We start from the raw sequence: 27,618 nt of genomic DNA on the forward strand, positions 1-27,618 counted from the left end.
ACCATTACAATGAATGTTTATTTTAGTCTACAGCTGAAAATGTTCTGAAATCAACAGACACACCTGTAGTTTTGATGTTAGTATTTACTTCTCAAGCAGTCTGTTGCCCGAGAGTCACTGTGGTATAAACAATACAGGAAGCTATTCTTTTGTAATGAGACAACCTCAAAAAAGGATATGACATCACAGATAGGACCCCTGTAGACCCTCATGACTGTGTGTAAAGGTTAGTAAATCTCTTAAAAATCATTTATGGCAAGATTAGTTTGGATTCACATGTTAAATCATAAAATCCCCAAGAAAAGGACATGATATCCTGTTTTTGTCTGTCAATATCTGTGAGAAACTCAAATTCACATCATTACAACAACAGAGTTCTGCAGTTTTCACTGTGTAATGTTAAATCATGAGTCGGTTTCACAAAATGCCACATTACACATCTCACACAACTCAAACCTTAAACTAATCAGCAAATGAAGTTCACTATTGATTATAGACTTTATTTTCGACGTCTTCATTTGCCTTTGACCCATTTAACACTATAGTATTTGTTACTCTGTGTGGTTCATGCTATAGGCTCACAGAAACTCTTGATGTTTGTCCATCTATCAGACCAAAACCACATTTCTTTCCAGATCTAAAGGACTCGGACCACATCAGGTTTCGTTATGACTTGAACCTGAACTTGTAGAGGGGGAAATAATGCATTCAGTGGAACCATTTTTCACAAGAAAAACACTAAGACGTCTTCTGTACGGGTAAGTCTTGATATGATGACTTTTTGTAGCCTAGTAGCTATATAAAGCGCGATCACAGGCACGCGCACACTCGCGGAGGCGCGCAGAAAATTCATTTTATCCGACTCGAGACTTTCGAAGTTCGTTATTTCGCTACAGATCACGAAGCTTCAAGATTTGTTTTTTTTTTAATCCAAATAGGTTTTAAATTAGGTACTATAATAGATTCAATATCTTAATAAACCCACGGAAACCATCTTCCGCAAAGTTTTAGGAAATTCGTTATTGCGGTCATTTTCCAGAAACGTCAAGCGACCTCTCAGTCAAAGAAAATGAATGCATTTCTTTGGTTCTGTTTGTGTTATGAACTCCAGTTTGGTAAGTTATTCGTGTTTTTAGGTTACAAGTTATTTATGTTGGAGAAATAAGAAAAACCTGTGGTAAAGAATACAGATACTGTTTATCGACCAGGTCCAAACTTGCCAATAGCTATTTGATATTTCACAAAAACCACCTTAAAGTGGTTTATTACTGGTCTACTAGCTTAGATAATGACCAGTTTGGACCAAAATCTGTTTTCCAGGTGTGTTTGGTGTAACAGGTGAAATCAAAAGGGTAACAGAGGGAGATTCTGTTACTCTAAACATTGAGCCGCAGAGAGATAAGGAGCTACTTTGGTTGTTTGGAGATCAAGAGGCTCTCATTGCTGAAATCAAGATGGAAGCCGGAGTCTTTAAAACATTTGATGGTGCTGATGGGAGATTCACAGGCAGACTGGAGCTGGACTACAGCACTGGATCTCTGACCATCACAAACATCAGAACTGAGCATGCTGGACGCTATCAGCTTCAGATCATCAGTGATACGGGACATCAGTCGTACGAGACATTCACAGTTTCTGTCTATGGTGTGTTCTTCGTATTGTTTTATTTGTACTGTGCACAATTAAACACTTATTTAGCATTATTTAGTTTATTCTAACTTGATTTTCCAGCTCGTCTGCCTGTTCCTGTCATCAGCAGAGACTCTAAACAGTGCTCTTCATCATCAGGGTCATCAGTGTCTGAATGTTCACTGTTGTGTTCAGCCGTGAATGTGAGTCACGTGACTCTCTCCTGGTACAAAGGAAGCAGTTTATTGTCCGGCATCAGTGCGTCTGATCTCAGCATCAGTCTCGCTCTACCTCTGGAGGTGGAATATCAGGATAGAAACACCTACAGATGTGTGCTGAACAATCCCATCAGCAACCAGACGCAACATCTGGACATCAGTGGACTCTGTCATCCATGTCCAGGTACAACAGTATGTATATTTGCTCATATTTAGCATGCAACTTTATTTACAGTAATGCCACTAACAATAAAGAGAGAAAAAAGAGAATGAAAATTATCCCATGATTTACTCACCCTCAAGCCATTCTAGGTGTACGTGACTTTTAGACGAACACAATCTGAGATATTTTTAAAATATATTAGTCGTCCAAGGTTTATAATGGTATTTTGACATAAAAAAAAGAAAGAAAAAAAAAGCATCCATCTTCCAGTGGATTAATAAAGGCCTTTTAAGCAAAGTGATGCATTTTTGTAAGAAAAATATCAATATTTAAAACTTTATAAGTTCAGATAACTAGCTTCCGGCGGACGACCGTACGCATACTGTACAACTCAATCTATTTATTCATTTATTTATTTATATTTTTGAGCAGAAAAGGATTAAAAACAATTGGGCCTGACTCAGTATAAAACTGGTTTTCAGCAGGTTCCTGCTCAATTTGGGCGGAAGAGCAATGTTTGACCCGAATGCAATGATGAACACGGAAGCTTGGAGGAGAGAGCAAATCAAAACACCGGTCACGAATTAGAAGTCTAAAATGAGAAATTTTAAAGAGAAATGTCAGAGGATTTCGATATAAGAGAAGAGGAGCTTGAGTTTGTTGTTCAGCCCTATTTATTTGAACCACGAGACGCGTCTATTACAATACTCCTGCATCCTACGTCATACATCACGTCAGAGGATCACAGGGTTGCCAGGTTTTCACAACAAAACCTGCCTAATTTCTACTCAAAACTAGCCCAATTGAGTTTCAGGGGGGGGTCTACCGGTAAAAATCACGTTCAGGGAGGTAAAATCCCCATTTTTGGCAGGGTTCCCTGGTAAAATTTGCATTCCAGGGGGTAAATATCACGTTATTTGGTGTCGCTTCAACCCGCGGACATGAAAAAAAAGCTGCGACAACAGTGTTAAAGTAGCCTAATTTTCCGCAGGAAAACCATGAACTTGGCAACATTGATTACTCATTTGAGTTGAGTTGCGCCGTATGCGTACGGTTCTCCGCCGGAAGCTAATTATTTGAGTTTATAAAGTTTTAAATACGTTTAAGTATCTTAAAATAAAGTTTTAATTTTTTTTTATTTTTTTTTATTAACCCCCTGGAGCTGTATGGATTACTTTGATTATGGATGGATGCATTTTTTTTGTTGTTGTTTTAAAACTTGGGCAGCCATTCACAACCATTATAAACCTTGAAAATGAAGGATATTTTTAAAAAATATCTCAGATTGTGTTCTTTTAAAAGAAGAAATCATATACATATAGACAGTCATATACACGTAGGATAGCTTGAGGGAGAGTAAATCATGGGATAATTTTATGTCATTGTAAACTATATTCTTAATAAGGTTTTTCTCCATTCACTCATGTTTTCCAGCTCCTCTGCCGATTCCTGTCATCAGCAGAGACTCTCCTCAGTGTTCATCATCATCATCAGGCCAGAATTGTTCACTGTTGTGTTCAGCTGTGAATGTGAGTCACGTGACTCTCTCCTGGTACAAAGGAACCGGTTTATTGTCCGGCATCAGTGCATCTGATCTCAGTATCAATCTCTCTCTTCCTCTGGAGGTGGAATATCAGGATAGAAACACCTACAGATGTGTGATCAACAATTCATTCACCAACCAGACCAAACATCTGGACATCTCTCAGCTCTGTCCGCCATGTTCAGGTACACAAGTTCTGACACTAGAACTGTATCAAACATTCTGATCTTGAACTTTTTTCAGTGGCTTCTTGTCTTTCCTCAGGCCGCATGCACTGTTGTGGTTTTACCGAAACTGTCATCCGATTGGCTGCCTCTGCTCTGGTGGGCGTGGCTACTGTTGCTGTTCTGGTTTATGACATCAGATCCAGAAGATCGTATCAGAAGAGGAGAGAGCAGACGACCCCGCCGCACGCAGATGAATATGATGATGTGGCATCAGGTCACTAGGTGATGATGTTCAGCTGTCCGTTACAGGAATGCAAATAAGGAATATATCAACATCTCAAACTCTGCTGACATACAGAGAATAATAATCCACAGAATGAAAATATGAAAACAAATACTGTAATAATGGACACTTAAATGTTTCGTAAGTGATTATAATGCCATCTGGTGGTTGTTTATGGTGCCTAATGTCTTGCTGTATCTCTGTTGTTCCAAACATTTACTTTAACATTTTACATTTTTAAACTTTGCCACTATCCTAGACTTTACCAATTTGTCAGCAAGAATTTTTTACTCATTTCAAATGCGATACAATTTAGTATGCTCACTTATTCTTTTATATACAGCTATGGAAAAAATTAAGAGACCACTCCAAGTTCAGAAATCAATGTTAAGTGGTCTCTTAATTTTTTCCATAGCTGTATTTTAATATGCACAGATCAGAATAAGTATGTTGTTTGATTTTTACATAAATATAAGTGTTACACTGAATGATAATGGAACATTATTTCACCCACATTTTGACATTTGTGACCCTGGAGCACAAAACCAGTCATAAATCACACGGGTATATTTGTAGCAATAGCCAACAATACATTGTAAGGGTCAAAATGATTGATTTTTCGTTTATGCCAAAAATCATTAGAATATTAAGATCATGTTCCATGAAGATATTTTGTAAATTTCCAACTGTACATATATATATATATATATAAAAAAATATATATATATATATATATATATATATTTGTGAGTGGATATGCATTGCTAAGGACTTAATTTGATCAACTTTAAAGACGATTTTCTCAATTGCACCCTTAGATTCATATGATGTATAAATATCAATTTAAAAAAATTGACCCTTATGACTGGTTTTGTGGCTCATGGTCACATTTTATTCTCCCAAAACTTATTTGAAACCATAAAAGTAGACGTTTTACTTGCATTTAATGTGCTTTTTATGTATATAACATCACTTTTGTACATTTCTATTGATGCGGACATCTAAATGTCTTTGACCCATAATCATATATAAAATGTGCTTTGTTTCAGAGCAGCTTTATAGAAATAGTTCTGCAGTGAGAAAAACATGTCATGCCTAATGCAGCTTTCAGTCTTCTGCCTAAAAACTAGACAAATGTGAAAACCATAAACACAATTGTCTTGACAGTGTTTTCTGTTTTTCCCTTTATTACTTGATCAGATATAAACATGAAATCCTAAATGTGAGCAGAATTCAGAGGGACTCTGTACTGGTCATTTCAGCAATAAAGTAAAAACACTGATTAATATTGAAAATAATATTCGTCCAGCTGTTGTAATTGAGCATGATATATATAAATGAGAATAAAAATTAATACATATGTTGCTTTCTTTTACTTGCATCTCTTATCTTTTCCAGTCACTAATTTATCACAAGGGTTCTTATGGCCTGAATGCCTTTTTTGGTCTTAAAGATGCAGAGTAATTTCCATTAGTAAGACCAAAATAAACTGCATAAAAACTTTTTTTAGACAATGTTTTAGGATTAGACAGGACAATGTTTCATTATTATTATGAGTAACTGATTAGTTCCATATACCTCACTTAACTCTAACCTAAAAGGCATCAGAATATAACATTGAATTCACCAATATAGATATTTCTAATATATATATATATATATATATATATATATATATATATATATATGTTTCTTCCCATTTTTTAGAAGAAAAGTGTGAAAAATAAAAAAAGTTTAAAAAGTCAGTTACTGTTTATTATTGCTATACAGTATCAGGTACATCGCTGTTTGATTTTATGTGTTCTTCCAGCTCTTCTGATGTCATTAATCAGGAGAACAGCAGCAGCTACAGCAGCCACGCCCATCAGAACAGTGACGACCAATCGGATCACAGCTTCAGTGGTGTCAAAACAAAGGTCGCAGTCTGAGGGAAAACAATAAATTTAGCACTAAAAATTTGCATAACACAAATTCACAAAAATCCACCAAACTGGATCCAGTGTACCTGAGCGTGTCTGACAGAGTCCACTGATGTCCAGTTGTTGAGTCTTGTTGCTGATGGGATTGTTGATCACACATATGTAGGTGTTTCTATCCTGATGTTCCACCTCCAGAGGTAGAGAGATGCTGATGCTGAGATCAGACACACTGATGTTGGACAATGAACCGTTTTCTTTGTACCAGGAGAGAGTCACATGACTCACATTCAGCACTGAACACAGGACAATCCTTGATCTTTCAGAACATTGTGAAGGGTCACTGAAGATCACAGGAGTGGGCAAAGTAGCTATACATCACAAGAAATTTAAAGGATTAGTTCACTTCAGAATTAAATTTTCCTGATAATTTACTCACCCCCATGTCATCCAAGACGTTCATGTCCTTCTTTCTTCAATCGAAAAGAAGTTAAGGTTTTTGATGAAAACATTCCAGGATTTTTCTCCATATAGTGGACTTCAATGGCCTCCAAACGGTTGAAGGTCAAAATTACAGTTTCAGTGCAGCTTCAAGTGGCTTTAAAAGATACCAGACGAGGAATAAGAGTCTTATCTAGTGAAACGATTGGTCATTTTTGAAAAAAACTGTATATGCTTTATAAACACAAATGATCACCTTGAACGTACTTCCGCTTTCCGTATTCTTCAAAAAGCTTACGCTGTAAGTCCTACGCCTTTCCTATTCTACTTACGGAATGAACGCAGCGCCAGTTCCGTTTTTTTCCATAAATAGAATAGGAAAGGTGTAGGACATAAGCTTTTTGAAGAACACAGAAAGCGATATTTTGTGTTTATAAAGCATATACACTTGATTGATACTGATCTTTTTGCTAGATAAGACTCTTATTCCTTGTCTGGTATCGTTTTAAGCTCTTTGAAGTTGCAGTGAAATTGTGATTTTGACCTTCAACCGTTTGGAGGCAATTGAAGTCCACTATAAGGAGAATAATCCTGGAATGTTTTCATCAAAAACCTTAAAGGGTTAGTTCACCCCAAAATGAAAATTCTGTAATTTATTACTCCCGCTCATGCCATTCCACACCTGTAAGACCTTCAGTAATCTTCAGAACGCAAACTGAGATATTTTTGATGAAATCCGATGGCTCTGTGAGGCCTGCATAGCCAGCAATGACATTTCGTCTCTCAAGATTCATTAATGTACTAAAAACATATTTAAATCAGTTCATGTGAGTACAGTGGTTCAATATTAATATATATGCGCCAAAAAAAAGTTCGAAACATTTCAAAACACTGCTTCATGAAGCTTCGGAGCGTTATGAATCTTTTGTGTCGAATCCGCAGTTCGGAGCGCCAAAGTCACGTGATTCCAGCATTTTGACACGCGATCCGAATCATGATTCGATACACTGATTCATTTGTGCTCCGAAGCTTCATGAAGCAGTGTTTTGAAATCGGCCATCACTAAATAAGTCGTTATTTTGTTCTTTTTGGCGCACCAAAAATATTCTCGTGGCTTTATAATATTATTATTGAACCACTGTACTCACATGAACTGATTTAAATATGTTTTAGTACATTAATGGATCTTGAGAGAGGAAATGTCATTGCTGGCTATTTAGGCCTCACTGAGCCATCGGATTTCATCGAAAATATCTCAGTTTGCGTTCCGAAGACTAACGAAGGTCTTACGGGTGTAAAACGGCACGAGGGTGAGTAATTAATAACAGAATTTTTGGATGAACTAACCCTTAAATTTCTTTTCGACTGAAGAAAGAAAGACATGAACATCTTGGATGACATGAGGCTGAGTAAATTATCAGGAAAATTTAATTTGAAAGTGAACTAATCCTTTAAGACAATCAAACATAAACTAAAAATAATTAGTATAGTGTTAATTACAACACAAGTGAAGACTCACCATAAACGGTAACAGCGAATCGCTTGATTGTTTTCTTATTCTTGATAATGATGCTCAGCTGATAGACTCCATTGTGATCATTACTGACGTTTGCGATGGTGAGATCTCCAGTTTCTCTTTCGAGCTTCAATCTTTCTCTAAATTTATCGTCATCATATCTAGTAACGTTTCCCGCCGCTATTCGGATTATACGAGTTCTGCTCGATCCAAACCGCCACTCGACCTCATCATCGCGCTGAATCTCAGTCAGACCGGCGCGGAGAGTGAAGGAATCTCCCTCCATCACTGCCACTTCTATCTCATCTGTCTCAACGCCAAACACTCCTGAAGAACATTACATAAACATAAAAAACAATCAAAATCACCTGAATGATCCTGTACACATCATTCGCAACTCACCATCCAGAAGAAAACAACATAAACAGCACAAAACAGCGCGAATCATTTTCTTCAACGCTCTGAGGTAAATCCGTCGAATGGAATCCAGGTTGATTTACTGAAACACGACGGTGTCGCGTGTTTTATATTGTTTCATGATCTTAAACACAATATTTGGAGATAACTTGCGGTTTGAAGCCAAACTGGGGGGAAAAACTCCTCAGCCAATCGGAAGACTCCTTCATCTGCTCGCTTCGCGCGGATGTGTACATGCACGCGCATCGCGCTGATAAGAGCGAGCTGAAATACTGATGTCGTATTTCAGTTTCGCATCCTGGTCTTTATTCCTTAACTTTGAATATCATCCCAAAACAGTAAACTCCTGTGTTTATCGCTTGTTTCCATTAAAAAACCTATGCCGACTATTTTTGAACACAACTAAAACAAGTTGCTGTGTTGTTGTTGTTTTCTCCTCCTCAGAATGTTGCAGCGTTTGTTTGTTTGTTTGGTTCGATCTACTGTAGCTGTGTTAGGCAATATATTTTGATATAGCCTATATATCTGAGAGAAATAAGAGCCCTGCAAGGATGCACAAATCAGATGTCAGTTGCTAGTCACTGCATTATGTTTACAGTGAATCTGCGGAAATGTGACTTAAAGCAAAATAATGCCATTTGCAGTCAACCACACATGCAGTTGTAAACAGGAGCAAGACGCTGTCCACTCAAGAGAAACCACGTTCATTTGGGTCACTCAGCCACTAAAGGTTGCAACCTTGACTAAACTAACCTGAGTTAAACTCAGACCGCAGCCGCGGTTTCGGTTTGACTCGGACACTGAGCTGCTAGTGGAAACAAGACATTTTTTGCATGAGAATAATAACAGTATTATTTGATTGTTTTATTTTGAGCTGGTTTGATGGGGAGTCATATCTTGAGATTCAATGATAGCCAGTGTTGCCAAGTCCGCGGGTTGAATAAACCCTAAATAACATCCCAGCTAACCAAAATACGTGACTGTTACGTAACTGCAACGTAATTTGGTGACCAAACTTTCGTCGTGGCGGCAACCGGAAAAGTGAAAGGTGCCTATACGTCGCCACAACGTAACTTTGTGACGTTGCCAGTTAGTAACTGCGACGTCGTGGCAACGTTGTGTATCAATAGTTGTGTGTTGGTCATCAGTTGGTAATTCTTATATTTATTTATTTTTCTATGGGCGGACATGCAGTAGTTTAACCTAATTTATGTCCTCATTTGCCCAAACTAATGTAAAGGCTATTCCAACAGCTGTGAACGATGAATGCAGACTCGAAATGAATTCAATTCATTTATTTTGAAAAACACACAGAACATGAACAAAACTCCAAATAAAAATAATGAAATACACTCAAACTATAAATAAAAACATATAGCCTACAGCGAAACATAAAATAAAACCATTCAAGACGTTTTGCTCTCAGTATCATTAAAAACATATGCTATGCTAACGTAACATTTTGCATAACATATATTTCAGACGATCAAGGAAATCACAAAGGTAAAAATATTAACAAAAGTACTTAAAGTAGACTGTGGGTAATGTTACTTAACCAATCTGACGCAGTTGTTGAACTTTATTGCTATAAAACTGACGAGAAACACGGAGAAACGTCGACGCTGTCCTCTCCAGCAGCTTGAATGTTTTCCCGGTTGCCATGGCAACTCTAACGCCACCTGCACTAACGTAAACATAACAATAAAAAAAGGTTTTGCGTCTTTCTAAAGTTAACTTTATACATTTTTATAAAAGCCATTTATTCGTTGTCACCTCGGAAAAATAAATTCTCCTCTCAGAAAAATTAACTTTACACTCTTATCAACATACTGTGGGCACGCGCGCACTACATTTGTGGAGGCGCGCGCTGTATGTCACGTCACTATATATAAAAAGCAGTCATCCATACTCTGATTTGGTGAAAAGAAACATTTTTTTCTTAAGGGGACATTTCAGTCTTGTGTCTGACATTTAATTACACGTTTTATATTGCAAATTCTGGTAATAATAACATATAAAGAATGTGTAAATGATGGTAATGAAATTACGAGCACATGACGTTGCTGCTACGTTGCCAGTAAGTCATGGAATGACCATTATATTACGAATAGAGGACGTATCTGGAACGTCCTTGGTAATCTTGTAACGTTTGGAGAACGTACTGACGACGTTGTGATATGGTAATTTGATGGTAATATTATTACGGGCATACAACGTTGTAGTTACGTTACTATTAAGTCATGGAATTACCAATATATTACGAATAGAGGACGTATCTGGAACGTTCTGGGTAATCTTATAACGTTAGGAGAACGTACTGACGACGTTGTGAGATGGTAATCTGAAGGTAATGAAATTACTGGCATGCGACGTCGTAGTTACGTTGTCAGTTAGTAAGTCATGACATTACCAAAAAGTACGAATACATTACGTAACTGTTACGTCGTGTGTTAGCTGGGATGATATTTAGCCCCTGGAATGCGAATTTTACCTGAGGGAAATCCACCAAAAAGCTAAAATGCGATTGGGAGAGTTTTAAGTAACAGTTGGGCGGGTTTTGATGTGGAAACATGGCAACCCACACCAGACATTTATTTTGTAATCGTTTGTGGTGTTGTATTTTTTCGGTTCTTTATTTTGCTTCTCATTTCTCTTTTTTCCCACTTTAAATTCCAATAGTCCAAACAAACCATGTTTAGAATTGTTTAAAGATTAACATTCACTGTATGTAAGTCATCTTAAAAGTAAATCTGTTCTCTATCGAAATCTGCAGATTGTCTTGGTTCCTAATTTCAGCATCTGTTCATTGCAGTTATAGACCCTGGCTAGGCAACAATAGCATTAACAAAACCTCTCAACAAGACCACATCCTGTAGAGACGTATGATGACAGTATCTCAGCAGACTCAAAGTGACCCTTAACGTTGTTATCAAGCATTTAGTGAGCTTTTAGCGTTCGGATGGTGTATTCATTGCCTATTAATATTGAATTCATCACTCAGGCCAGATATTCTGCACACTATTTTTTATTGTTCATTTCTGGGGGGACAACAACACTATCGTACAGTTTTATTATTTTTTGTTGTGTCTTATTATATTATGATTTGTAACAAAGTCCCTTTTGAGGAAGTCTGTTACTTGGCATATTGCAACTGCACATATTTGCAATTGATGTTTCCCAATTTGCATACTTATGCACTATTCTATGATGTGCGTTCACACTGAAAATTCCAAAAAGAAAAAGTGCACTTTAAATACCCGGATGATGCACTAAATTAACGGAAAAAACAAAGTGTGGAATGATGGACACTTCATGCACTCAACTGTCGCAGCTTTAATTATGTAGTGGAGGGGGAGGGGGTATTGATGTTAAATGACAAAATAACCTTATACAATTCACGCTCTACATGGATGAGTTCATAGTGCGTAAGTACATAGTGTATAAGTGCATAGTGCGTCATTTGGAACGCAACTAAAGTCTGACCTATTTGAATGGGGGAATCTCAAAAACCGCTAGCCGAACTCACAATTAAATAATAAAATCCGACAAGAACTGTCCCATAAATGTTGTTTCTTATGCTCAAATAATGTTAAAAAAGCATTTTTCAGGCTAGACCAGCCAATGTGCATGTGCAGTCCTAAGCGCTTGTCTCAGGTTTCTATGGTAACCGGAGCTTCTAATAGCAGCTGCAGTGATGCAATGACTTTACCAATCAGCGATTGGCTCTTTTACTTAGAAGGCGGAACCTATTCTGCCATATTGTGCATTGCAGTTTCTCCCATTCACATGTAATAGGAGTGAACCATCTATCTATATCTACGGTTTTTGTTTAAAAACATATGAAACTACATAGTATTTTTATTACACTGCATTCACACGGTTTTTGACCTCAGATTTGACGCTGGAGCGCCCCCTAGTGACCAAACAATAAAACTATTTTGCTGGGTTCAACCTGTTTGGTAATTTTATTGGGTTATTTTTTGATATTTTTACCCAGGTGCTGAGTTCTGTAACTTAGCAGCTCGGTCATTTTTACTGTCAATACAAATGATTAATTCCCTGATATACCTATCCAATGTGAAAACTCCTCAGTCAATCATTGCGCTGATAAGAGCAAAACAGCTGAAATACTAATGTCGTGCCTCAGTTTCGCATCCATGTTTTTATTCATTGACTTTGAATAACACCTCCAAGGAGTAACCTGTGTTTATTGTTTATTTCCAAAGAAAGGCTATGACTAATTTTTAGTGCTTTTACCTTTGAACACACAGCTAAAACTGGTAGAGTTGTTATTTTTTCTCTTCAGTATTATCTGAGGCAGTTTTTACCAGTTTTCTTTCCACAGATTCCCATTGGCTGCTCTTGCTGCTTACATCCTAAAACATTTACTAAATACCCTAGACCACAAAACCAGTCAGTTAAAAGGGGCAATTTTTTAAAATGCTTTCCATTAATATGGTTTGTTAGGATATGACAATATTTGGCCAAGATACGTCCATTTGAAAATCTGGAATCTGAGGGTGCAAAAAAAGCAAAATATTGAGAAAATCGCCTTTAAAATCATCTAAATGAAGTCCTTAACAATGCATATCCACTCACAAAAATAAATATTTGATATATTTACTGTTGGAAATTAACAAAATATCTTCTTGGAACATGATCTTTACTTGATATCCTAATGATTTTTGGCTTAAAAAAAAATCGATAATTTTGACCCATACAATGTAATGTTGGCTATTGCTACAAATATACCCGTGTGACTTATGACCGGTTTTGTGCTCCAGGATCACATATAACAGATTTTAGAGTGTATATTTATTATTTTAAATGAAAAATCTTTAATCTCAGGTTGACTGGCCCATCAGAAAACAACTCAGCAAATGGGTTTTTATGTCTGTCCAAATAAATAACCCATAAATGGTTGATTTTAAGTTTTAACCCAGCATTTTTAGAGTCTAGTCCACCTTATTTGATTTAATTGGTCATCTCAAACATTGACGTTTGACGTGACGAGCGCTGTTACAGACTGCTTATAAGACAAAATGGCACTGCAAAGGATTATTTTACGACTTTTATTAAATGTTGTCACTTATAATGGATTAGTATCAGAATCTAAAATTAAGTAATGCACAATTATCATTATGAACACTGATATTCTCTGTGATAAAATGTTAAAACAAATGAAAGAGAGATTGTTTATTCCTGTTTTATTACTGTTTGATGAACTTAATTTTCCACTCCAGTTCAATTCTTCTGGACCTGATGTCATAAACCAGTACAACAACAGCAGCAACTGCAGCCACGCCCATCACTGCAGCGATGACCAATCGGATTACGGCTTCGGTCCAGTCATGGTCACTGTCTGTAGAAAGAAATGGTCACTTGTGTAAAAAACGAAAGTTTTGTTGAAAAGAAAGTGAGTAGGTATCACCACTACCTGAGCGTGTCTGACAGAGTCCACTGATGTCCAGATGTTGAGTCTTGTTGCTGATGGGATTGTTCAGCACACATCTGTAGGTGTTTTTATCCTGATGTTCCACCTCCAGAGGTAAAGAGATGCTGATGCTGAAATCAGACACGCTGATGTTGGACAATAAACTGCTTCCTTTGTACCAGGAGAGAGTCACGTGACTCACATCCAACACTGAACACAACAGCACACTTTTGGACGCTGATGAAGATGATGATGAACATTGAGGAGAGTATTTGGTGATGACAGGAACAGGTAGAGGAGCTGAAGATACAGTAAATAAGCTAGGTAAACAAAAAATAAACAAACCCAAGAAAACGATTTAGTACTATACTCACCATAAACAGTGACACTGAATTTGTTGGCGAATACATCATTGATATTTAGTTCATAAACTCCATTGTGTTCATCACTGACGTTTGTGATAGTGAGATCTCCAGTTTGTCTTTCGATATGCAGACTTTCTGTGAATCTCTTATCAATACCATATTTAATTTCCCCCTTCGCTATTTTGGTTATCAAGGTTCTGCTCGACCCAAACCACCACTCGATATCACCATCGCTCGGAATTTCAGTCAGACCGGTGCGGAGAGTGAAGGAATCTCCCGCCATCACTGGCACTTCTATATCAGTCTCTGAGGTAAAAATTAAATGTAAATGTCTAACGTAAACGTTATTTTTATTACAATAGCCTATCTAATATGTACTCAAACTGAAGCCATAAATACATTTAAAACTCACCAACCAGAGGAAAAAAACATAAGTAGAAAAAAACAAGCGCGGGAATCATTTTCTTCAACCGTTTGAGATCCGCACGGCTTTAATGTCTGAAAAACATGACAGAATCGCGTGTTTAACGTTTCATTATCTTAAATATTAAGTGTAGATAATTTGCTGTGAGCCAAGCAGAAAAAAAACTCAGTCTGCACGCTTCCGTGAGGTGCGCGTGATTGTTGTTGTACGTGAACGAGCAACATCTGCTGGTGTCGCGGCTCAGTTTCGCATCTCGCATTTATGTGGATGTAAAATATTTTAGTCATTATTTAATATTCCCATTTTTTTTTGTGTCTAATTTTAATACATGTATTAGCATGATTGTTTAAAAGAGATGCTCTCCCCATTAATCAATACTTTAAATAAATAACTATTTTAATGATCATACTTACTAAACAAACGTTTTATATTATGATTTATATTATTATTTTAATCTTTTCAGTTGAGGTTCACCTTTGAACACTCTGAAATTCTATGCAGTGACACACCCGCTTTCTCAAGAAATCACGTGACGTGCAAGGTTCGATACGAGCCGATCATCATCATCATCATCATCAGTATCACTGCTGCAGTAGATGCGGTCTGAAGCGACACCAGTATGAGGAACAATACTTTCCTTTTTTGGGTTTTATTACTCGTAGACGGTGAGTCAAATTCATTTTTTATTAATTCATCACTTTCGGTTCCAATATAAACCGGAAACAAGACAGTTTTTAACACAAACTTGCAGGATGAGCGCACAGTTGGAACAGAGAGACAGTTAAAACACCTTATTTCCTCCTTGCGCGCGATTATTGCCCCACACATTGCATCATTTTTGAGCATGGAAAATTACTGCACGTGTGGAGCATAAATCACGAGAGAGGACTCACGATCCACACGAAAGTTAGTTTCAGCTGTCCTTCTGTTCCAACTGTACCAAGTCTTACGGTACCCCTGATTAATGACATGACAGCGACGTTAAAAATGTATTTCTGGGGGTAACTTTGTGCACGTGTGTGTTCGGTAGTGAACACTAGAGGGCGCTGACGGCCTGTAATATTCTCAGCATTAAAGGTGTACATGAAAACCGACTGCGACACATCCTGTTTTAACCGAACAGAATAGAGCAACACAAATAAATCACTTCATTTACTATCACTGTCATTCAGGCTAGATCTACACCAGAAATGGAAAAGTAGGGTAGTAAAGTTTGCCAACATCAAGCTCGTAATTATTGCTTGAGGTCCTTTTAACATTAACTAGGGTGGGTTTTAATTATTGAGGTGCATATTTTTGTTTGCATGTGATCTTCAGCCACTTAAGTTTTACAATTTGCATGTCTTGTAGAAACTGCAAGCCACTTGCTAGGCTTATTTTTCAAGAGACACCACAGGAAATTCGTTTATTTGCATTACCAACACAGTGGAAACTGGTGTTAAAACTACTTAAGAAAGAAAGAAAGTTAAGAAGTTTTAACCCAAATTTGAGTAAAATATGTAGAATTTATTTTATTAAAATTTGAAGCCAACGGTAGGATTTGTTCATATTTTACCCAAATTTTGGTTGAACCAACCCAACATGTTTCTTAAATACACCAGATTTCTTCAGAAAAAAATAAAATAAAAAAAATATTGCATTAAAGCCCATACTTAAAAATAAAAGCCTATACACTGTAATAAAAATTGGAAATTGGACAAAGCCAGTTGTTGGGTTAAAAATATAATTAAAAAAAATTGTGCATAATGTCAACTTAAATGACATTAAACCGACGTTAAAAAAAAAGGAAAAAAAAGAGAGAGAGAGCTTAACTTATTTTAACATGGTCAAGTAAAAACATATATTGTCATAACTTATTAGTCATATATTTTTTTTACAGTGTTGTGTTGAGTTTAAGGATTAACAGATATTTCCGTAAAATTACTGGATAATGTCCTGGCAGAAAATTACCAATACATTATTAGGGGTTCAAGTGCTGAAACTCTATTATTATTGTTAAAGTTTCCAAATATCAGCATTCTGCCCTAGAAGTGATTGGGCAGACCAAACCGTAAGTCGTAGAGACTTGAAACTTACACCGTCTACAACGTCACCAAGACTCACCCCAATCGGCCTGATGGGGGCGCTACAGCACTCAAAAGTTCACTCATAATTCCTAAACCATTAGGCGTAGACTCAAGTGTCTTATATATCGTTGGAATCCTTGGACAAAATGCATGCCGAAATTGTAAGGTATTTTGGATTTTTTGAAAAAAAAAAAAACTACTATTGCCAACTAGTCAATAGTTTCTGATTGTCAGTAATTATCAAAAAAAAGTTTAATTTTCGATTCACGGCAAAACATTTAAAGTGGGTGGAGCCACTTTTACTAAAATAGCTATAATTCCTGAACGGAATGAGATATTTTCCCCAAACTTGGCACACATATGTAAGAGCTCATTCTGTGGTCGCGTGAAAAAGGACGTGGACAGTGTCTTTGTCCGAGGTGCCAAGACTGCCTTTGAGGACATTGGTGCATTTAGAAAAACGCGACCATCATCGACCAATGAACAGAGGCCGATCGGAACGAAACTCGCTGGGCCTGTTTGACTCACAGCCCTAGAGGACTGTGAGAAATTCGAAAGAAATCAGCCACCAGGGGGCGCCTTTGCATTTTTTGCAATTTTTTGCACAACATTTATGTTAAAACTCCTCATTCTGAGCAACTTTGTCTCTAGGACCAATTGAATCGTTCATTAAATATTGGATATTGTTTCAAAAACAAACTTTCGCAAACTATTCTGAGGTTTTTGGCTCAACCTCAATAACTATTAAAAATACACATACATTTAATAAAAAAAAAATGCCTGTATTGGTTGTTTTTTCCATCTGCGATTTAAGTGTTTACTTGCTTCCTAAAGAAAACACTGTACCTTTTTTACACATTGAACCCCGATAATTGCTGCTTGCAGCTATATTCCATTTTGTATGTTTTTACAGTACATGAATTTGAATGACAATTATGTGGAACTATAATATCAAATATCATGTAACATTATCATTTATCAGTACAATACAGGAATATAACTGTAAGATTGCCTGAGAAATTGCCTTCATCAATATACATTATACACAATATTTACCTTTTATTTACATTACATTATAAACAATATATTTACAGCACTGTCTCTGTTTGTTCCTCAGGTGTGTTTGGTTCTGATAAAGTGATATCAGTGTCAGTGATGGAGGGAGATTCTGTCACTCTACGCACCGATCTCACTGAAATACAGGGAGATAGTAAGATAATCTGGAATTATGGTACTGAAATCATCGCTAAAATTCAAGAAGGAAACCCTTCTCTTCCCAATTCTGATGAGAAATTCAGAGACAGACTGAAGCTGGACGAACAGACGGGATCACTGACCATCACAAACATCAGATCTGAACATGCAGGAGATTATAGTGTAGACGTCAAGACTACAATTTCAAAATCGACTATATTATTTAAAGTTACTGTCCATGGTGAGTAAATCATGTCAGTCAGTTGTCTGAAAAGTTTAGATGCTGTGGAATTATTACAAGTACTTTTATTATTTAAGATCTCTGAAGAGTTATTTTTTTGTCAATTTTAATAAAAAATAAATAAATAAATAAATAAATATAAATATATATATATATATATATATATATATATATATATATATATATATATATATATATATGAATTTGGGTTTGGATTAAAGTGTGAAACACAAAATATCTTTTATAACCTAATCCATATTAAATATATGTATTTGAAAAGCTGAATCTGGAGTTTGAATGTATTCTTGAAACAAAAAATAACTTTATATGAGTAAAGCCTATTAAATTTCTCAGTCTGAGATTTTACACTCTTCTTTCAAGGCGTGATTGTGTGGAAATTCCAGCGTAATCTCTGTTTTAAAGGCTTCATGTGTTTGTTGTTGAGACAGATCATGTGGACTCAGTGCCAGTGATGCAGGGAGATTCTGTCACTCTACACACTGGTGTCACTGACATACAGAGAGATGATCCGATACTGTGGAAGTTTGGAGATCAGATCATCCTCACGGATCGCTTAACCTGTTAACAGTCGCCCCCAGTAGTTTAGCTCAAACCCAAACCTGACATACTCACACTAAAACAGTCACAGTTCATGAACGCTCTGGACTACAGAGATAACTGGGATCTCTTTAGAAAGACGAGAGATGTGACTTTGATGTTCAAGTATCAGAATTTATTCTATTATTATAGAAAAACACTGAGAGAGGCTTAAATATTTGGGAAAGTATTGATCCACTAATTTAAAATAAAAGACTTTTAGGAATAAATATATGAAACTGCGCCAGAGCAGCTTAAAAGAGCAAAGCCACATGTCTGAACAAGATATCATTTTAAAAAATGTAAATGCAATATACTTTTCCCTCCAGTCTGCAAACATTTACATCTTTGCCCATGTATAATACTCAAAGTTCAACGGAAGACGTAGGCTTTCTGTGTGCGCTAAACCACATGACTGCGGCAGGAAAATGAATTCTGTTTGCTGGCAACACGAGCGTATTAGAGATGTGTCATGGTGTTGGTATGTGTGGCATTCTCAGCTACTGTTCAAATAACTAATCGTACATTGCGTCAGCAAACTCTCATTTTGTTCTGGCTCTGTTCTGGTATGGCACACCCACTTTACAGCATCCAATCAATTCTGATGTATTCCTACCGTAATCCTGCCGTATTTTCTCATTTAATTCCTGTTTTGCTTAGTGCATTTCATTATAAAAATGTAAAATACTGTATGTTTTTAAATTCATGTGTGCTTTAATATTTTTAAAGTGATGTGTGTTAAGGTAATCCGGGTTTTCGTTGTTTTATATGCAGAATCAACTAAAAATGAGACATTTGTAAGTTGATTCCCATAAATGTTTGAATGTTTTGTGACGCTATCAAACATTTGAACATCCAGAGGAGCCTGTCAAACAGCAGCATTATTGTGTTCATGAGGCTCAAGCAAACATGATAATAGAGACTTTACCGCTGAAACAACATTGGTGTTCATAATTGCCGTGATTTTTATTTAACCTGAAGACATTGATATTCTCCTTAATCAACACTAGAATGTCTTAAATAATGACGTGCTCAGCTTTACTGCCATTAAAACTACACCTATGCTTGAATGATTTAGTTTTTATGCCATCTTAACTGGACAAAAATAACTCAGAACTGTCAGATTCGATGTTGCGTATTGTACTTTACTCTTGATTTGATTTAAAATGTTATTGCTGCGCCATTACGATCATATATATCAATGCTCGAGCCTTTAGACTTTCAAATGACGTATTATTTGTCAATACTAGTGAACATATTTGATAGTAAATTCATTACGAAAATGTAAACAAACCTCGGAACCAGCGATGGTCTCGCGCAAGTTAATGGATTAAACGCTGCTGTTGATGAAAGATGGAGGAACATTGATCTAAATGATCAAACTCGAGAAATCACCATCAGAAACATCAGAACTGATCAGTCTGGAGATTATAAAATGGAGTTCAACAGCATCAGAATGATCTTACACAAGAAATTCAGTGTTACTGTTGGTGGTGAGTACTGTAGCTGTTCTGTTCAATTCTATTATAGCCTACCGACTCTGTGATGACTCTAGTAGTAAACAGCTGCTTAAATGAACTATTTTACATCAAATTAAACTAAAATGTAATATTTAAGATGCAGGATAAAGCATGCAGGATTTTTTTTTTAAATAATTTGCTTATACATATTTGTTTATCATGTGCAAATCCTTGGAATTCATATATTAAAATGCTTATTGTTTTTATGCTCATATGTTTCCAGTAAGACTAATACAGTTGTAATACAGTGTAATGTGGCTTAAGAACAACTTGGCACCTCATAAAACACATGAACATTTCATGCTTTCTAAGACCAGAACAAGTAAAACCTAATACCACATGTCCATTCGACAACATCATATGTAAAAATAAAAACATTAAAACTCAAAAGTTTTTTTTTATTATGCAGCATTATTCATACATCACAAGTTCATCAAACCATTGAAATCACAAAATAAAATAAAACAAATACTTATTAACAGTAAAATAAAACTAATATGAACTACTTTTAGTCTTTTAGTCAAGTCATCTTCATTTATATAACGCTTTTCACAATAGAGATTGTTTCAGAGCAGCTTCACAGTGATAACAGGAAAATTAATGGACAGTGATTGTTTTGGCTTTACAGCAGCTCTAGAGCTAAAGTAGGTTTTTGATTGAATCACTTCCATTGTAAAAAACGTTAATTATTAATTTAGGGGCTGCTTAAATTACACATTTTTAACTGAAAACAGAAGACTTATAATGCGTTCTTGCTGTTCATTTACGTATTTAGTCTATAGGTTTGCACGTTTATGTGTATGTGCACATATGCTTAGTCTTTATACATAGTGACATCACCAAATTACTTGTCTGGCCTGCATAATACCGTTGTTTCTGCGGATCTATGTGAACTGGAATAATTTTGATAACGTTTGATCTATACGTATAGGGAAAGGGAAGGAGGCCTTTGCAGGGGATAATTTAGTTGACACTTCAGGGCTGGGTTGTCGTCATGTCTAGGCGCAGGTCCTTCATCTCATCTGGATACAGCCTGGATATGGCAGACTATTGCAACCCTTAAACAGATAAACAGAGAGAGACTAATATTAGCGTATTAGTCTAGATTTAAACTTCTAGTCATGCAATTTTTACTTCAACTATGCATTCTGTTAATTTTGTGAATTGGTAAGTTTGGTCAGGGCGCAAAGAAATATATGTATCATCAGCGTAACAATGAAAACTAACGCCATGCTTCCTAATGATATCTCCCAACGGCAGCATGTACAGAGTGAAAAACAACGGTCCTAGTACTGAGCCTTGCGGTACTCCATATTTAACTTGTGATCACAATATTCTTTTAAATAGACTCAAAAATTATGTTGGCATTAGTGGAATTGCATTGTCATGGTTCAAATCATACTTATCTGACCGTTATCAGTTTGTAGTAGTAAACGAAGAGATGTCCTATCGATCACAAGTGTCAAATGCAGCACTAAGATCCAGTAACACTAATAGAGAGATACAACCATGATCCGATGATAAGAGCAAGTCATTAGTAACTCTAACGAGAGCAGTCTCAGTACTATGGTAAGGTCTATATCCTGACTGGAAATCCTCACAGATACTATTTCTTTCTAAAAAGGAACATAGTTGTGATGAAACTGCCTTTTCTAGTATTTTTGACAGAAAAGTGAGATTTGAAATCAGCCTGTAATTGACTAATTCTTTAGGATCAAGTTGTGTTTTTTTAATAAGAGGTTTAATAATAGCCAGCTTAAAAGTTTTTGGTACATATCCTAGTGATAAAGATGAATTAACAATACTAAGAAGAGGATCTATGACCTATAGATTTAGATGATTTCACAAGTTTGGACAATTCTTCCTCTCCTATAGCAGCCAATGAATGGAGTTTTTCCTCAGGGACACTACAATGCACAGTCTGATGTGATACTGTAGTAGACGGTTGCATAGTTTAATTAATAATTTTCTCTCTAATATTATCAATCTTTCAAGTACAGAAGTTCATAAAGTCATTACTGATAATGATATGATTACAGATCATAGCCTAGATGTGCTGTGTTTGACAGAAGCCTGGCTAAAATCTGACGATTACGTTACTTTAAATGAGTCCAGCCCTCAAGGATACTGTTATAAACACAAGCCACGTCTGAAAGGCAAAGGCGGAGGTGTTGCTGAAATTTATAGTAATATCTTCAGGATTATTCAAAAGTCTTTTAAATAGAATTCCTTTGAAGTGATTGTGCTTTATGTAACGTTATCTAGTGTACGTAATGATAATGGTTAATGGTAACTAAGTGCTTCTGGTCACACACCTAATTAAATTCAAGAAAGCTACATCTGTGGTAGTTCCTACAGTGAATGTTACCTAAGTGTAATCTCTGAAAAAAAACATTTCTGTTTGTTCTCCAGGTGTGTTTAGTGATGAGAAAGATGGAGTGAAGACGGTGTCTAAGAAGACAGGAACTGATGTCCTTCTAGACACTCACGTGACTAAAATACAAAATGATGATATTTCGATAGAGTGGACATTTGGACCTCAAAACATTTCCATAGCAAAACTTGATGGAAAGAGCAAAAATAAAATATATAACTACAATGATTTGAGATTCAAGAACAGGCTGTATCTACAGATTGAGACTGGAGATCTCACCATAAGCGATGCCAACAGTGAACACTCAGGACTTTATCAGCTGAAGATCATGAACAACACATACACCATCCAGAAGAGATTCAGTGTTACTGTCAGTGGTGAGTAACTCAATGTGCTTTATGAACAATTTAGATAATGTGATATCAGGGCATATTTGTTTTTGTCCCCTCACACCAAGAATAACTATATTATCATCCAAAACCAACAGACAATAACATTCTGGAAGTGTGTTTCACTTGTGAAGGATTGTGAATCAGATAATTACTGTTACTGAAACAAAATTATTCCTGTTTAAAACACATTTGGGTTATATAGTGCTGATGTTAGTAGTGTTTGTTATAGATCAGACACATTCACATTAGTGACTGTCTTTATCATTTCAGATTCAGGTTCCTCAGCTGCTGTATCAGGTGGGGTCAGTTTTGGTCTGCTGGTTTGGGCTGTAACTGTTTTGTTACTGCAGGAGGTATAAGTAACCAAACATGTGAGTATTACACTACAAGTGTTTGAAAACGATTCCCTTATCATAAACACAAATTTGTGAAAACAATGACGGTGTGTGTATTATGTCTTTCTTTACAAAATGACATCGCAAATTACTAATACAGCATTTTTAGATATTTTCATGGATTTGTTTGAACTGGCATTATTATCAACACTATTTCATTTTTAACCAGGTGTTTTTACTGTGAATCTTTCTGTGTTTTTGTCACAGGTTTCAGTGAAGATAAACTGAATCAAACTCAGGATCAGGATGAATAATGAGGAGAATCACCTCCAACAGAACATAATCATAATCTGTAATAATGTAAACACAGGCTTTGCAAGGCATACTGATCAGTATAGGGGCTATATATGCAACAATTTTCTTGTATTAATCAAATTTTATTGCCAATATGTGAACATCTTGTAATGAAGCTTAAAAAATGAGACCTTCCCTAACTTAGGTTGTCTATAGCTTGTAGCTTCACCAGGAAAATCCAAAGGATGTGAGGTTTACACATTGTATGAAATTAATGCATACAATGTTCTGGAAAATGCTTAAAGAGGCATTCTGTACTGTAATGTCATGCAAAGAAGATGAATTCATTCAAACTATAGTCTCACAGTCTTCTTCTAAGCAAAAGATGAAAAAGAACGTCACTGTGAGTATATCAGGGCATTGAATCACATTCAGTCTCGTGTTCATTATGTGTTCATGAGTGTGAGCTCGAGCAGTTCACTTAATGACCACTGTGTTTATTATATATAAGCAATGTTTGTGAAATATATCACACTTCAGGTATTTTTTTGCCTCATGCTTGACTAGAACAAAAGGAATTTTCTTCACAGGTATTTGTAAAGCTCATATATCATAAGTAATGTTTGTTGTTTCTTCTTAGTGTAATAATTGTAATCAATATTTGCATGGGGATTTAAATTGTGACTGATCTTAAAGCTGCAGTGTAATTTCTGTTCTGTTAGTGTGTGCTCATACATGTGGATCTGTGTGGATCATGACAATAAAGCAAACTGGACAAAACTAAGAGTATTATATGGTGTCAGAGTGGATTGTAAGTCGCTGACATTGTGTAAAGAAGAATTAGTCAGGATGTTAACATGTCTGTCAGTAGGATCTCTCGCAAGACTTTACTATACTGTATTCCCCCGAGGAACTTTGCGTTCACTCGGAATTAACCCAAAAGTTTTGTGAGCGAATGCAAAGTTTTTCAGGTGAACTAATGCAAAAGCACTGAAATATATGGAGATGGGAGGAAAAATCAATACTTTTGCAAAACTTTGTGTTCACTTGCAAAGCGTTTGTGTTCTTTTCGAGTGAACGCAAAGATTCTTTTTTCACTTTTCCCCGGAGAAATGGGGGAACACAAACATTTTGCAAGCGAATACAAGTATCTCGGGGGAATGCAAGCAAACTCAAGAACATTATATTGACACTTTCTTTCCTCCCATTTCATATTTTTCCTGCAACATATCCTTTAAGGGGCTCCAAAGAAATGTATTTTTTCCATCTGTAGAGTCCAACAGTTGCCTGTTTTAAAGCAGATGGTAAGTAATTTTCAGCTCTTTTTCTTCCCTCAAAAAAACTACTTTAAAATATTGTGTAGTGCATTTTTAACGTGTTTATTGCTAAGTATAATTAGGCAAAACAGAACAGCATGCACGTATCTCCACTGTAAAATTTAAAATTATTAAAACTTTGTCATCAATTATATACATTTTGAGAAATGACAATAGGTTTTTTTCCCAAAAAAATGTTGTTCATTCAGTGTCCCTTAATGCAGGTACATCAATAGTCCAGTAGATGGAGACAAGTGACTGTGTTGCAGAGTCTCAGCAATCATCTCCTAAATGTCTCTCTGGATATCTAGTGTAACCTCGGTTCCCTGAGAGGAATTAATACAACACAACTCGGAAAATAAAATGAGGATTTCATTTGCAAAAACAGATAACTCCATTTTTATTAATTCTCATAGGCTAAATCATGTTTTTTTTGTTGTTGTTGTTGTTGTTGTTGTGCAGTTCATTTCAATATCAATCAAACTGCAGTTTTGATAATAACTAAAAAAAAATACAGGTAACTTACAAAATTAAAGTTCATTGAGTTTTCTTTTGGTATTTTTGCAAATGGAAACACAAAAAATATATATTAAATGTGGTCTCTCATTCACCGCTATATAAGTTTACCCAACTATGACGACTTCTGCTTCTGAGAAACATGGAAATGTGAAAAGGGTCAATTGTAGACACAAACATTTAAACTGTAAAGATGTTTTAGGCTGCTTACAATATTTGACCTTTTACCTTTAGTCCAAATTAATCACATCTCAAAACCACAGGAGAAATGTGAGGAATGACACCTGCATTGCAATTGGGAAGTGAATATCCTAAATTATGGTTCAGTGTTTGTACACAGTGATATCATAGCAATGTTCTGGAGTCTTGTTTTTTGTAGGCCCTATATTTGACCAAAGTAATATTATAACAACCAAAGAATCATGTTCTTCTACATTTTAACTAAACATGTCACTGCCTGAAGTGTCCTGTTTTGTCTGTTCTTGGAAAGCTGCTTTGCAGAGCTTGTGTTGCCATATCCACTCATTATAGGAAACTTTGAGCTTGTTGTTTGGGTTTGGCTCATATAATGATCAAATTTATGGAGTTATTTATGTGTACAGATGCAGGTAACAATTTTAGTTTTATATACTTAAATACTAATTAAACTCACACTCCACCCAGTGTCCAACAATAGAATTACAACATACATTAAATGGAGCATAATGTCTCTCTCTCTCTCTCTCTCTCTCTCTCTCTACATATGAGCCACTATGCTCCATTTAATGTGTGTAATTCCACTGTTGGACACTGGGTGGAGTTTGAGTTTAATTAGTATATAAGTAGCGAGAGAGTAAGAGAAGTCAGGTGTGTGATGGAGGGAAGCGCAACAGTTTTTGACCGTGTCAAGACATGCAAACATGTGGAATTGCAATGTGTTTGAGAAACTGTGAGTTTAAAATTTCATCTGCAAACTTTCTGATAAATGAATTTGATAAATGCAGTAGTGGACTGGATGAATCTTGTTTGCATCTCACGCATCAAAAACAACCCTTCAACACCTATAAGTGATAAGATGGTCATTTGTCACTTCAATATATGTAATCGAGACCTGATCATCTTACACTCCAGATGCCCCAAATAATGACCCCCAAATTTACAATCCTCCCCAATATCAGACTCACAACTAAATGAAAAGAACAGGCAGAAACATAATGCCCAAAGATCACAAGTTTATTTATCAAAGATCACTACTAATACACATTGAGCTCAACATCAATAATAAAAAAAGACACTTTACACTTTAAAAGTCAACCACATGGCTTAAACCAAAACTAACATTAATTGGCATTGGAAGCAGAGGTGGACATGACACTTTACTTATAAAGTTAAAATTGCGAGTTACAAAGTCAGAATTGCCTCATATTACTATAATTTTTTGCCCTCAAAATTGAACTTTATAACTTGCAATTGCAAGTTTATATCTCACAATTATGAGAAAAGTCTGACTTTATAACAAGTAATTTAATTCAACTTTATATCATGCATTTCTGACATTATAACACACAGTTGAGAGAAAACAAAGTAACAATTTCCAGAAAAAAATACAGAATTCTGAGATAAAAAAGTCAACAAGACAAACTTATCATGGAGAATTTGATTAACGTCTTGTGTTGACACCTGCATATATCACCTCAGTCTCCTGTTTCACATTCTGAAAGGAAACACAAACACAAAAGTTATAAAGTCTTAAAGGGGACCTATTGTGCAAAATTCACTTTTTCGTGGTGTTTGGACATAAATGTGTGTCAGCAGTGTGTGAACACAACCACCCTATAGTGATAAAAATCCACCCAGTGCTTTTTTTTAATCCCCATAAATCATAAGCAGTGTCTCAGAACAAGCCGTTTCCAGATCTCTGGCAGTGTGACGTCACATTAATTCATTTATGTCTGCGCAAATCATTTCACACCGGACTGCTTTGTGAACGAACATCAATACAAAGGGACAATACAAAACAGAGGTTGAGCTAAAAAGTCATTACTCAAGGATAGATCAGTAACTGTTCGTGATCCATCTTACAGTCACCAGAGTGATACAGCAGTAATGAAGGTGAGAGCACTTTATTACAGTTCATCGGAGTTGATTTACGGATATAAAGTTTACCAGTTTAAGCACCACCCGAAAAGGCATAAGGTCTTTATATATTTGTTTACTGTTAGTTGTAACGAGTGTTTCTGTGTTCTTCACTGTGTATGTTGGTGATAATGCAAGGGAG

The 27,618-nt window shown here is 36.0% G+C and overlaps 4 protein-coding genes across 6 annotated transcripts; 2 read left to right on the plus strand and 2 right to left on the minus strand.

Moving 5' to 3' along the window:
- Positions 1-433: 433 nt before the first annotated feature.
- Positions 434-4,299, plus strand: LOC137031681 (CD48 antigen-like). 2 transcript variants are annotated; one of them, XM_067402818.1, is made up of 5 exons: positions 434-758; positions 1,321-1,644; positions 1,732-2,031; positions 3,445-3,738; positions 3,818-4,299. In XM_067402818.1, exons 2-5 carry the CDS (start codon positions 1,455-1,457, stop codon positions 4,000-4,002), a joined length of 969 nt encoding a protein of 322 aa, XP_067258919.1. In that variant the 5' UTR covers positions 434-758; positions 1,321-1,454; the 3' UTR covers positions 4,003-4,299. The 2 variants fall into 2 exon arrangements, with proteins under 2 accessions (XP_067258919.1, XP_067258918.1); XM_067402817.1 differs by lacking the exon at positions 434-758 and adding an exon at positions 907-1,115.
- Positions 4,300-4,448: 149 nt separating this feature from the next.
- On the minus strand, positions 4,449-8,506 carry LOC137032824 (CD48 antigen-like). Its single transcript, XM_067404786.1, has 4 exons — positions 8,279-8,506; positions 7,880-8,203; positions 6,009-6,290; positions 4,449-5,927 (listed from the first exon to the last, which is right to left on the minus strand). The coding sequence occupies exons 1-4, from the start codon at positions 8,322-8,324 to the stop codon at positions 5,776-5,778; spliced, it is 804 nt and encodes a 267-aa protein (XP_067260887.1). The 5' UTR covers positions 8,325-8,506; the 3' UTR covers positions 4,449-5,775.
- A 4,859-nt stretch (positions 8,507-13,365) lies between these two features.
- Positions 13,366-15,019, minus strand: LOC137032296 (uncharacterized). 2 transcript variants are annotated; one of them, XM_067404030.1, is made up of 5 exons: positions 14,930-15,019; positions 14,505-14,590; positions 14,102-14,398; positions 13,731-14,027; positions 13,366-13,655 (listed from the first exon to the last, which is right to left on the minus strand). In XM_067404030.1, the coding sequence occupies exons 2-5, from the start codon at positions 14,551-14,553 to the stop codon at positions 13,504-13,506; spliced, it is 795 nt and encodes a 264-aa protein (XP_067260131.1). In that variant the 5' UTR covers positions 14,554-14,590; positions 14,930-15,019; the 3' UTR covers positions 13,366-13,503. The 2 variants fall into 2 exon arrangements, with proteins under 2 accessions (XP_067260131.1, XP_067260130.1); XM_067404029.1 differs by lacking the exon at positions 14,930-15,019 and having other exon boundaries at positions 14,505-14,715.
- A 9-nt stretch (positions 15,020-15,028) lies between these two features.
- Positions 15,029-24,329, plus strand: LOC137032295 (muscle M-line assembly protein unc-89-like). Its single transcript, XM_067404028.1, has 7 exons — positions 15,029-15,181; positions 17,700-18,017; positions 18,467-18,591; positions 19,945-20,107; positions 22,547-22,885; positions 23,171-23,271; positions 23,503-24,329. Exons 1-6 carry the CDS (start codon positions 15,136-15,138, stop codon positions 23,257-23,259), a joined length of 1,080 nt encoding a protein of 359 aa, XP_067260129.1. The 5' UTR covers positions 15,029-15,135; the 3' UTR covers positions 23,260-23,271; positions 23,503-24,329.
- The last annotated feature ends 3,289 nt before the right edge of the window (positions 24,330-27,618 follow it).

Source organism: Chanodichthys erythropterus, chromosome 12 (genome assembly GCF_024489055.1).
Source record: "Chanodichthys erythropterus isolate Z2021 chromosome 12, ASM2448905v1, whole genome shotgun sequence".
NCBI classification, from domain to species: domain Eukaryota; kingdom Metazoa; phylum Chordata; class Actinopteri; order Cypriniformes; family Xenocyprididae; genus Chanodichthys; species Chanodichthys erythropterus.